The sequence below is a fragment of the Cervus elaphus genome, chromosome 22 (assembly GCF_910594005.1).
Source record: "Cervus elaphus chromosome 22, mCerEla1.1, whole genome shotgun sequence".
NCBI lineage: Eukaryota > Metazoa > Chordata > Mammalia > Artiodactyla > Cervidae > Cervus > Cervus elaphus.
In genome coordinates this window covers 45,947,840-45,960,112 of record NC_057836.1, presented here as the reverse complement: position 1 = coordinate 45,960,112, position 12,273 = coordinate 45,947,840, and the positions used below count along the sequence as shown (strand labels likewise).

The 12,273-nt window shown below is 43.6% G+C and overlaps 2 protein-coding genes across 9 annotated transcripts in view; both read left to right on the top strand.

The window, feature by feature from the left end:
• HMGXB4 (HMG-box containing 4) overlaps positions 1–7,111 on the top strand; it is a 33,467-nt gene extending 26,356 nt beyond the window's left edge. For 6 of the 7 annotated variants that reach the window (XM_043882682.1, XM_043882687.1, XM_043882686.1 and 3 more), the window contains 2 exons: positions 4,882–5,004; positions 5,472–7,111. In XM_043882682.1, coding sequence (XP_043738617.1) covers positions 4,882–5,004; positions 5,472–5,516 — 168 coding nt within the window. In that variant the 3' untranslated portion in view covers positions 5,517–7,111. The remainder of the gene's footprint in view (positions 1–4,881; positions 5,005–5,471) is intronic. The other variant, XR_006336800.1, reaches the window with a different exon arrangement.
• Positions 7,112–10,501: 3,390 nt separating this feature from the next.
• TOM1 (target of myb1 membrane trafficking protein) overlaps positions 10,502–12,273 on the top strand; it is a 38,988-nt gene continuing 37,216 nt past the window's right edge. For both annotated transcript variants that reach the window (XM_043882689.1, XM_043882688.1), the window contains exon 1: positions 10,502–10,748. In XM_043882689.1, the coding sequence (XP_043738624.1) occupies positions 10,697–10,748 (52 nt within the window). In that variant the 5' untranslated portion in view covers positions 10,502–10,696. The remainder of the gene's footprint in view (positions 10,749–12,273) is intronic.

Sequence of the window (12,273 nt, the reverse complement as noted above, 5' to 3'; positions counted from 1 at the left end):
TACCTGTGGCTGATTCACATTGCTGTATAGAAGAAGCCATCACAACACTGTAAAGCCATTATCCTCCAATTAAAAATAAATAAATTTTTTTAAAGAAGAGGGATGGTAATAGAAACACCTAGAGATTTGGAATCTGGCTCTCAAAGCTTACACTGATAGTTTTCTATTGAAACAATGACACAAAAGGAAATTACCCTGATACTTCCTTTCCCTCCCCCTGTTTTATGGAGAGATAACTGACATATAACCCTACAACTCACTTTTATTTTTGAAAAATGAGTCCAAATCCCATGGAAACGTTCATCTTTTTTACTTACAAGAGAGTTAGGATTTTTCTGTGCATTTCCAGCAAGGTTTTGAATAGACAGGTTAGATTATCCAGGGGAGTAAGAGTTCCTCTACAGCTTTGAAAATAGGTAGCAAACGGGGAGATTGAGGTGTCCAAGCTCTTCATTACTCTGCACTTGAATTATACAATGTTGTGTACCCTAAGGAGATCTTCGTCCTTTTAAGCTTCAGTTTCAAGATCACTTAACCTGCAAAACTGTCATGTTCCATTTCTGTTACCATGTTCCACTTCTAATCATACTACCCTCTGGCTAACTCAGTGGTATAAGATTTCAGGTTTCCGCTGGGTCCTAGTAGGACATTTCAGCAAAGAAATCAGTCTCCATTCCTAAAGCCATTTTTAAGCTGAGAAGTCGGTGTAGAAATATAAAACTACCCACTTGCTTTTATGTGGAAGGTGAATTATTATTTAACAAATGAAACATCAGAGGCCACAAGAGATGAAGCTTTGTCTAAGTTCTTTGACTAATTTCTCAAAAGTTAGTTAGTGTCAAAAACAGACGCTTCCTGGTAGGCTCAGATATTTGAATGGATATAGATATTTCTAGAAGAAAATATTCTGGGATCCTTACTTATTTTTCATATTGAGATGTTCTTATGTTTCCTAAAAAGTTACAGTGACTATAGCCATGAAATTAAAAGTTACTTGCTCCTTGGAAGAAAAGCAATGTCAAACCTAGACAGTGTATTAAAAAGCAGAGACATTACTTTGCCAGCAAAGGTCTGTATAGTCAGTACTATGGTTTTTCCAGTAGTCATGTTATGGTTGTGAGAGCTGAATAGTAAAAAAGGCTGAGCACTGAAGAATTGATGCCCTCAAACTGTGGTGCTAGAGAAGACTCTTGAGAGTCCCTTGGACTGCAAGGAGATCAAACTAGTGAATCCTAAAGGAAATCAATCCTGAATATTCATTGGAAGGACTGATGCTGAAGCTGAAGCTCCAATTCTTTGGCCACCTGAAGCGAAGAGCCCAAACTCACTGGAAAAGAAGACCCTGATACTGGGAAAGATTGAAGGCAAGAGAAGGGGATGACAGAGGAAGAGATGGTTGGATGGCATCACCAACTCAATGGACATGAGTTTGAGCAAACTCTGGGAGATGATGAAGGACAGGGAAGCCTGGCATCCTGCAGTCCATGGGGTTGCAGAGTTGGACACGACTGAGCGACTGAACAAAAATAAAATTCACCTCCCATATTCCACATTTTCCCTGCCGTTTCCTTTTAGTTTAGCAAATACGTATTGAGTATTTAGGCATAATTCCAAAAACTGGGGGGAGGAGAATTCCTAATAGCTTCCTCATGATTTCATATCATCAAGAAACTTGCAATGTAACTGGAAAGATAAAATAGATACAAAATTAGCAAATAAAACAAGCCAGCTTCTGTGAGCAGTTGCCAGGGAGGGTTACATCTCCATATTGACAGAAAAAGGGAAAAGAATGTTGCACCTCTATTCCACTTTTTTTTAAAAACATAAGGAACAGTCTTATTGAGATATAACTCTCATGGCTCAGACTATGAAGAATCTTCCTGCAGTGCAGGAGACCCAGGTTCCATCCCTGGGTTGGGAAGATCCCTGGAGAAGGGAATGGCAACCCACTCCAGTGTTCCTGCCTGGAGCATTCCATGGACAGAGGAGCCTGGCAGGCTACAGTCCATGGGGTCGCAAAGAGTTGAACATAACTGAGTGACTAACACAGCAACAACCATAAAGTTTACCCTTTTAAAATGTAGAATTCAGTGGCTTTTAGTGTATGCACGGATTTCTGGCTCCATTACTACTGTTTAATACCAGATCGTTTTCACTACCCCCAAGAGAAACCCCATATGTATCTGCAGTGGACTTCCCTGGTGATTCAATGGTAAAGAAGCTGCGTGCCATTGTAGGAGACGAGGGCTCAGTCCCTGGGTCAGGAAGATCCCCTGAAGAAGGGAATGGCCACCCACTGCAGTATTCTTGCCTGGGAAATTCTATGGACAAAGGAGGTTGGCAGGCTACAGTCCATGAGGTTGCAAAGAATTGGACACAATTTAGTGACTAAACAACATGTCAGCAGTAAGCAGTAATTCCCCTTCTAATCCACTTTTCCCCAGACTTTAATCATTTGCATATATCTTCACAATTTTGCAATTTCCTCAGACCACTTATACTGTTATCTACTGTGTTTTTATTTAAATAAATTTATCCATGCTTTCACAATGATATCCTGGATATCACAAGTGTGGTATTCTAATCTTTTTACTAATGTACATTGGAAAAATGGATGTGCATTATCAACTGATTAATGTTCACCTGTATGCCATCTGAAATTAGTAAACTACTACACTTCAAGGAGCATTGATTTATGTAGTTGCTTATTTAAAATTGAATACCTGAAGCCTAATAAAAGTATAACCATTATTATAAGTCTACAGAACTCACAGTGAACAAGGTCAGCTTGCCCCACTGTGCAGCCTGCTGTCATTCTAGAGCTCTGCCACCTGAAGCAGTTAGAGCGGCAGTCGAGAGCACAGTGAGGGGGTCAGGAGAGGCTCTGAAAGGGAAGTGGGGTTCCACTAGGACCCGGAAGGACAAGCAGGACTTGTATCATGGAGATGACATCATAAACCAAGACAACAGTGCACATGTGCTTCTCAGCCCTGGCGTCTTCTGTAGAGATGGGTCTGAAGAGACCCAGTGGGGCTCTCGACCCCCATTCCTACCTTCACCAGGTCTTTTAACTGTTTTATGTATTAGGGTTCCACTTGAGGTTTTATTTTCAAAGGGTTTTATTGCTTAAATGACGAAAAACTGGAACATCCAGTGCACAAGGTGGGGGAAGGCTGAAATATGAAGGGCACAGTACAAGTCACAGGAGAAAATGACAACTCAGGAGCTTCGGGGATGTTTTGAGTAGAAGGAGTGATCAGAGCACTCATTTGATTTTCTTTGAGAATATCTTCTACTTTGGATTGAGAGTGAAGACACCAGAATTAGGGGAAAGTTATAGCAATAGTCTAGACATGACAAAGATTTGAATTTAATTCAAATATTTATTGGGGGCTTACACTATACAGAACCCCAGTAGTTATTGGGAGGATATAAAAAAGAATAGGACTTGGTTCCTGCCCTCAGGATGCTTATTGGGAGAGTGAAACAGAAAATATTACCTATAATTAACTGTAAAAGTATGGAGCAATACTATTAATTGCTCTCTTTCATTGAACGCTCACCCAGGTAGCTTTGGGAGTGCTATACATGGAGTCTCTCATTTAATTCACATTGCATATTTTATAAAGCAGAATTTGTGTTCCCTTATTTTATAGAAGAAAGAACAGACTTTCAGATTAAGGAACTCTCTGTGGAGTTTAGCCCTTAAGTGCTGAAATGGAGCCTTGAGTTTGGTGGCATGACCTCAGGGTCCATTCTTATAACCCTTTGCTTTATTTTCTGACTTGGAAGTAGGGGGAGACATTGGACGAGGAGAATGAAGAGAAAGAAAAGTTAGTGGTGGCAAGGCCTTGAGACTGGGCAGGTGTGTGAGTGATGATGACTTTAGCAGAGGAAGGAATGCTAGGAGGAACAGTAGGTTATTTCTCTTTACAGTGTGTTGAGATTGAGAAATGCCCAAAATGGAAGATCTAGCAGGAAGCCTGAAATGCAGTTTTGGAGATGAAGATGTTGGTAATAGTAGTAAGCATTATGGATACTTTCCTGAGCAGTTACCAGGTAGCAAGAACCACCCTCAAGTACTGTACATCTGTTATCTCACTTAATCCCCTCCGTGCTGCAGATGCTCTTAGTACTGTCTTACAGGCACAGCATAGAAAGCAACTTGCGCCTTTCAGTGAGTGGGATAGCCAGGTTCTGAACCCAGCTGTCTGAAGCCCAGAGCTCCTTCTCTGATGGACTCTGCAACACTGCCTTCTAGGTCACACAGTCTCACAGTACTCCTAGTTGAAGCAGATTACACAAGAGCTCGGCAGCAGTATTTGCAGCAAGCAATCTTATTTCTTATCTCTTTGAATCACAGAGATAACAAACGATATGAATTCTAGGAGAGATTAAATTTTAAAAAGAACAGAAAAGTGGTATCGTCACCTGTCAAAAAGCTACATATGTGGAGAATTTGTATGCTTATATTAAACATTAACTTGTAGAATTCTCATGGTTATCCCATTTGAACTGTATTTGTGGAGTTCGTGAGAAAATATCTTTTGCACTCATGACCTCTACAAATCTTGCCAGCAGTTCTCCACAATAGGTGAGGCTTTTTTTAATATTTTTAAGTGTAGGGTTGTTTTTCTTTTCCCCCCCTACTCTTCCTAAGTGACCAACCCAGGGTCTCCCAGAGGATACAGTGGGTTAGGAATATAGACAAGAAGCCTGGAATGTATTGAGTTTCCAAAGCGGAAACCTTCCATTTCTGCCACAAGTTTCCTGGAACTGCCCAAGACTCAGAGAGCCATGCGAGGCAGTGCCCAGGGCCTGGAGGGAACCCCGCGAGTGTGATGCAGGCACACCCTCCTCCTTGCATGCTCTCGCTTTCAGGGCATGGTGGCTGTGTCCGGCAGTCTGTCCGTGCTTCTGGACTCCATCATCTGTGCGCTTGGCCCCTTGGCGTGTCTGACCACACAACTACCTGAGTTGAACGGCTGTCCCAAACAAGTCTTGGTAAGTTTCCTTGTTTCTTGGGATCTAGGAGGGGCCAGAGCCTCGGAAGCCCTGTCAGGCACAAGCTCTTAAAGCTTCCTGGATACCACACTGCTGTCAGCCAACGGAACGTGACACTGACTTGAATGTGCACTGGACCCTCAGTGAAATCGCAAACACGCCATTTCCTAAGATTTCTCTCCTTTGGAGAGAAGCAGTGTAACCCCTAAGGTACTGCACCTCCTGTGTTTCCTATTTGCTCTTCCAGAGACGAAGAGAGTACAGGAGTCTGCTGCCACTGTTTTACTAGGATTAATGGGAGACGTCAGCAGAAAAGCTCCCAGCATAACAGACAACAGAATACCATCTTCTCTCCCCATTCTAACTCCAGACTTCTTTTCTGATCTCTCTCCCCTAAACAAAGAAATATGTCTTGGGGAACTAAGGTAAAGTACTCTTCAACTGAAACTTTTCCCCTTGTTTTGCAGTCGAACACACTCGACAACATTGCTTACATCATGCCTGGACTGTGAGCAGACTCTTGGGACAGAAACCTTATCCTGCCCTGTTGCTGGCTTGTGTGTATGTGACTGTTCCAGATCCCTTCACTGGCCTCTGGGTGTAGGTTTTAAATTTTTATATATATGCACATATATATATATGTAAAATGTAAAATATATACATAGGACTGTAAGTACTTTGCTTTTAATAATTTTATGAAATGGCAAAGGTTTAGCCAAGAGGAAACCTTGGCATGAATATGGGCTTGGAATTCTTTCTTCTCCTGTGGTGGATAAATCTGCCTTAAAAATCAATGTAACTTGGGGGCTGGGGGCTAGTTTTGGATGCCAAGTGCATCGTGGTAAGGTTGGCTAAAATGTGATTCTTTTCCAAACTCAGTTGTACCTCCAGACCCATCACTGACCATTTGCCTTACCTGTCTTACAGTCTGAAATGTAATGGGAAAGATTATGGGAAGACGTCAGTTAACTGAAAATACAAAGCTTTTCAACTTGAAGTGACCTAGGTGGGAGGCGATAACATCGTTCCCATCTGAAAGTTATTGTGATGGCCTAAGTGAACTTAGTAGAGGGTTCATTCCAATTCCTGCTCTATTGGTGTCCACGTCTCAAAACTTATTGTAATCATTGGTACCACTGGCAGCCTCTGTCTGGGCCAAGGAGTTTTGTGAGCCCTGGAGTGGGTCAAGCCATCAGTCAGCAGTTGCACAGTCTGTGCTGTGAGCTGACCCGGAGCATTTGGTCTGCAGCGCTGAGAGCTGGTATCTTCCACGGGCAGCATCAGCTCAGCTCACAGTTGTGCCGCCTGGTTGTTGGGCGGATACGGAAGGTGAGCTTTGCCCAGCCTGATTCCTGGGATCTTCTCATTGGCTCCCCTGCTGGCCAGAAACATGGCGTTTCGCATTCCACACATAAGCGAATTGCAAAAAAAAAAAAAAAAGTACTGTGTTCTCATGTAGGTTTATTTATGTGCGAGTATGAATGTGTTTTAATTATGTGTATTTAACTCTTTAAACTCCCTTAGATTTTAATTTATCCTGTAAATTTCTGTATATATAATTTAAAAAACAAGAGCCTCCACCAGCAACAGCATGTGGAAGAGACTAGATTTGTCATTTCTTCCTCCCCTCCTTCCTCTGGCCTCCTCTGCAAATTCCAGATCACCCACACTTTAAGGTATCGTGCCTCAAGACGGAATCATTATGTTGGGATTCTAGTTCTTTACAATTAAATAATGTCAAGAAAGTGAAATAAAAAGGAATGTTACCATTCCCAGCTGCCCTAATTTCCAAAGAACCAGATTTTGCTTCCCAGTTTCAAAGAAAACAGTTGAGCCCTTCAGGGTTGTTTTTAAATTTGGTGCAAGAGTCCACATCAAAACCAAGCTCTGAGGTGACTGCTTGCTTCCCTTGGCCTGGATGGAGCACTGAGGCATCAGTGTCGATCTTTGAGGATAGTGCCCCCAGCCGGCATCCTGTGTAACTCCTTCCATCCTTCCTTCCTTCCCTCCCATCCATGTGGTCACAGGGCTGTGTTCGTTAAAGGTATTCTGGCTGCCGAATGCCTTTCTCACCTCAGAGCAGTTTTGAGATTGAACTGGGGAAACAAGAAATCCTGGTTTGATTTCGTGTGTCAGCACTTGTCACACACCTCCTCTCTACCCACGTCATTTTCCTGTTGGACACAGGGTATCGAGGAAGGGGCCTCGGAGACACGGATTAGGACAGAAAGAAGTCAGTCCTGCCATCGTCATTTGTACACATTAATGAAGTCCTGATGAGAGCCTGCTTTGTGTTTGTTTGTTTTCCTTTAAAGTCCAACCCTGTTGTATTTGTATTTAAAATTTGTACACATTTGTATGATAATCTGTTCCTTGTGGTATTTGGTACTATTAGAGGAAAAACTTTGGATTCAGACCTTCTTGCAGTTTTTATATCATTGTTTTATTTTGTTTTTTAAATAAATTCTAGCAGTTTGATCCAAATCCCATTACAGTTGTATAAAGAAATAAAATTTTGTACTTATATTATTAAAAATCACATTTTTAATATTTGTAGTCCAGTGTCAGCTATCTTTTTCCTGTGGCTAACCAAAGTTCCTATGAAATTTTAAACCTGTCTTTCACATTTAAACAAAAAAAGCCCATCTGGAATAGAGGTCAAGTGTCTGATCAAAGCTATCTTCCTAACATATCTTGCTCTGTTTCTATTAACTTTTACATTGAGGACTTTCATCTTCTCTTTTGCTAACTGCGAAGCCAGTGGCTCTGTTAAGTGTAGCTGTATTCACTGGCAAATGAAATTGTATGCACATTATATTGTTGGCCTAAGTCAGATATCTATCAGTCTTGTGTAAGAGTCGCATCCAACTTGTGTGCTAAATCATGTGTTTCAGTACTGTCCTGATTTGCTGAGTTACACTGGATTGGATAAATCACTTAATTTTTATAGGTATCTGCAGCCCTATCTATAAAAGTGTTAATGTCACTTCTCTGTCTCCCAAGCCTTGCAGCCAGCCAGCCTGACATGTATGTTTAGTAATACTGTGAACATCTAATATATGAGATTAGACCTTTCAAGGTAAAATTTTCAATGCAAACACAAGGTGTTAATAGTCATAAATAGCAAAATATTATGATTGGCTGTATGGCTCACTTCTTACAGAGAGGCAGCAAGAAAGAGATCACCATATTGCTGAATGAAGAGAGTGTTTTGCATATTTTATTACACTTAATCCTCCCCCAAAGCTTTATAAACATTATCCCCTTTTACAAATGAGGAGACAGGTACAGGAAAGCACTTTCCCTGAGTTTAAACAGCTAAGTAAATGGCAAAGCCAGAATAAGCACACTGGAACAGCAAAGGCCGAAACCAAAGCCAAGGCTCTCCTCTACCCCAAGCCACTTTCAAATTTAAATTGTGTATGTAATTCATCAGAATCCTTCTCCATTATCTGCAGTCCTGAGCAAATGTGATTGCAGGAAAACTATCAGACCTTTTCATTGTCCAAGTGTTCTTTTGTCCTAGCTGGACTTTACTATAGGGACCTCACTTTTCTTGTCATACTATGGTCTTTACATTTTGAAAGCAGAGTATCTTAATTTTTTTGTTTAAAAGTACTTAAAGGTTATAATCAATTATATTACATTTATGCACTGTCAATCTTAAGGGACTTCAACATTTTTATCCATAGTAAGGCATTTGATATTGATATTGCTAAAATACTTAAAAGAAAAAATTAAAACAGACTATTTACTGAACAAGTTTGTTCCCTGTTAGGAAATAGTTTGAAGACATAGTTTTATACTGCACTTAATGTTTGCCGTTTACGTTACTATTTATTGTATTGACAAAATCTACACACTTCCATTTCTAATTTAATAGCTGTACAACTTTCTGTCTGCATGGAGTTAATATAATTTCACTCCCTGGTTGGGGGTATGTGGGTGGTTTCTGCTTTCTTACCATGAAGGATAAAACTGACTGTTCTATTCTCTGTTGTAAAGCCACGATCTGCCTATAATCACTTCAAACCAGAATGATGCAAGAAGGCAAGAACTTCCAGTCATCTAACATAGAGATATTAAAGATTAATGGAAGAATCCAAAGGAAAATCATGCTAAATACTTTCCATACTAACAAGCAATATACTTAAATGAAAAAAAAAAACATAGAAGGTACCTACCTGACATGAAAATCATCATAAGTGCACATCCCCCCTTTATAGGCTTAATACCATTACTAATTTAAATTTTCAAGCATTAGTCATCATGCTGGACAACAGTGAGAGAAACAGACATAGTATCCCAGCCTCAAGGAGCATATAGACTACTGGGGGACTGGGCATGTATTAACATGTCTCATGAGCATTATTAAAACACTTCAAAGCACAGGAGTACATGATTTCAATAAAGTTTTTATATCATACAGTAAAGATGTCAGACCCTATTGATTGCTCAAACAGTTAACATACAGAAGTGATAAAATTGTAATTCAAGTTTTCTATCATCCTAAATTTGTGAAATTTACTAGCCTTTCAAATTAAAAATTCACAAATATGTTCGATAAATACTAAAGCACCTCACAGTAGCTCAGACTACCAAAGCACCGGTTATTGTATCTTTTGGAGTACATGTCATTAGAAGCAAAAAAATATAACCGGTAAGATATCTAATGAGTAAGTGACACAGCTGAAACATGGCACACGGGAACATGGAAGAAGATATTTGAATTACAAAGCTGGAGAAAGCCTTTGAGATTCTTAGCTTGGGGTCCACTGGTGTACCTCAGGGACCCCAGAACCCCCCTGAGGTACAATTCTATCTCGCCCTTTTTCTTCAGAAACGCTCCAATGCTTTGTACAATTTCTCAAAGGAACCTGTGACCTAAAAAAATAAAGGTTATAAGTCCTTGATCTAATTCCAGAATTCAGAGAAAATGGAAGCCTGCTGTTTGAATCACACAGTAAATGAGTGGCAGAGATGTGTCCTAGGACCCACTCATAACATTTGTATGCTTTCTGCCACCCTGAGCTCTAGCCAATAACCAGCTGCAATTCACTGAGGTGTGTCTCGGTGTCAAGGTCTCGAAAAACCTTGGCCCTTGCCTCCTATTTGAGGTAAGGGAATCTGGGCTGCAAACATGACGCATTTTGCAGCCAGGAGACCTCAGCCTCAAACAGGAAGCGTCCTCTCTGGGTAGGGAGGCAACAGGACAGAGAGGCTGTCAACCCCAGCAGCGGGTGTGTAGTCATACTGAGGTCCCAGGAGCTTAGACTAAGAACTAGAGCTTTGGTCTCGGCTTGTTGGGTAACCTTACCCAAGCCATTTCCCTGGTTTGAGATTGGGTTTTCCAGATGTGAAGAGTTCAAAGACCGCGCCCCTAAATCCTTAAGGAAGCATGGAGGGCGTGGCATAACGAAACCCACGCCCTCTGGTCCGCAGTCGCCCTATGTAGTGCGTGACGTCCGCCGACGCCGAGTTAACCGCAGTGAGGTCATCGCCCTCCGCCTCAGGGCGCCGACACTCCACGTCCGGGGCGGGGCCTGCGGCTGGGCTCCGGGCTCCAGTCTCCCTCTGCCCCGCCCCAGCCGCGCCTCCTCGAGGACGGTCCAGCGCGTCACGTGACGGGTCCGCGGCGCTGGCGGTTGCTGTCAGCTGATTCCCCGGCTTGGTGGCAGCAGCAGCAGTGGCGATGGACTTTCTCCTGGGGAACCCGTTCAGCTCTCCGGTGGGACAGCGCATCGGTGAGTCCGCGGGGCCCCGCGCAGCCCCAGCGCAGCACTCCGCGCTCGACCCCGGCCCCCCGGGGCACCTCCAGGTCCCGAGTCACACGCCAGAGGGAGACTGGGAGGGGAGTGAGGCTGGCGTGTCTCTCCCAGACCCGGCCCCGCCCTGCCTCCCGCCTGCTTTGATTGACAAAAGCCGCTGTCCACTAGGAAGCCTCGGCTTGTGATGGATGCCCACGGCAGCCAATAAATAAAGAGAGGAGGCGGGCCCGGGCTGCCGCGGCTCAGCCAATGTGCAGCTGCTGGGGTCGCGAATCCAGGCAGAAAGTTTTGGGGGTTAAAGGGACTGCGTGGTTTTTGCAGTCCTTGGGTCCCTCGATGGTTTCTGTCGTCGCCTACCCCGCACGGGTTGCACCACCTGGGCTCTTGCCATTTCTTTCCTGGCTCGTCTGGAGCTGCGAACGCGGATACCTGAGAAGGGCTGGAAGTCCATTCTCAAGGACCAGGAGGCTGGAGCTTGGCGGCCGGGCGGGCATGTTGCGGGCAGGCGGCTGGGAGCCTTTCCTCCGCCCAGCCGGGGCTAGACGCTGGGGAGTCCACCCCACAAGAAGGCCAGGCCAAAGGCTCAGGAACTGCCGGCCGTAGCCACCTCACCAACCGGCCCTTAATGGACCGCGTGGAGTCGCAGGTTCGGAGCTGGAAGGGATCTTCAAAACCACCTGATTCGGCCTCCCTCATTTCTCAGCAGATGGGAGGGCCAAGCCCTCTGGGCGAGACACAGGCTCACTCAGAGCCCAGGTCTCCTGACTCCCTTGGCACCTGTTGACTGGAGACTTACTAATGGTGCGGCGTTGGCTGTCTGTAGAGGATCCCTCCCCTGTGATTAGGGGATAATAATGATCCCTGCCTCCTTGGGGTTGTTGTGTAGGTTAAACTCGTTCATAAGTGTGAAGGATTTAGTGCCTTCCACGTGGCAGATGCTCTCTTAAAGAAAGTGGTAATATTTATTATTGTTACTGAGACACCACCAAATGAGGGTTCCAAAATCCTGAGAATGGCTGAAGAGTTGGTCTCACAGACACTCATTCCTGCCCACCAACTCAGAGAAGCCACAGGCCATGGCCCGGACACTTCTCCAGAACAGTCTGGGTGTGCCTCCTCGCCTGAATAAACCGAGGGAAGTACTCTGAAAGCCTCTCTCTATCTTTTTGATGATTTTTAGCCTTAAGTCCAGACTGGGAAAACTGGATCTTTTAGACAAGACATTCTTTTCATTCTTGCTGTCTTAGAAGTTAAACCTCACTTAAGTCTGTTAACCCAGCTCTGTGTTGAAATTGCCCCCCGCCGGCTGTTTGTGGCTCTTTTGAGGTTTTGTAATCAAATGTATTCAAGAGGATGCTGTCAGTAGAGAATTTACACACCAGGAAGTTCCTGGACCTAAGAGGGGCAACTGCTTTCTCAGGACCCTCATCCACCTGCTACACACACACACACTCACACACTCTCTGATGACACACACAGGCACACACACTCTGATGAGTCA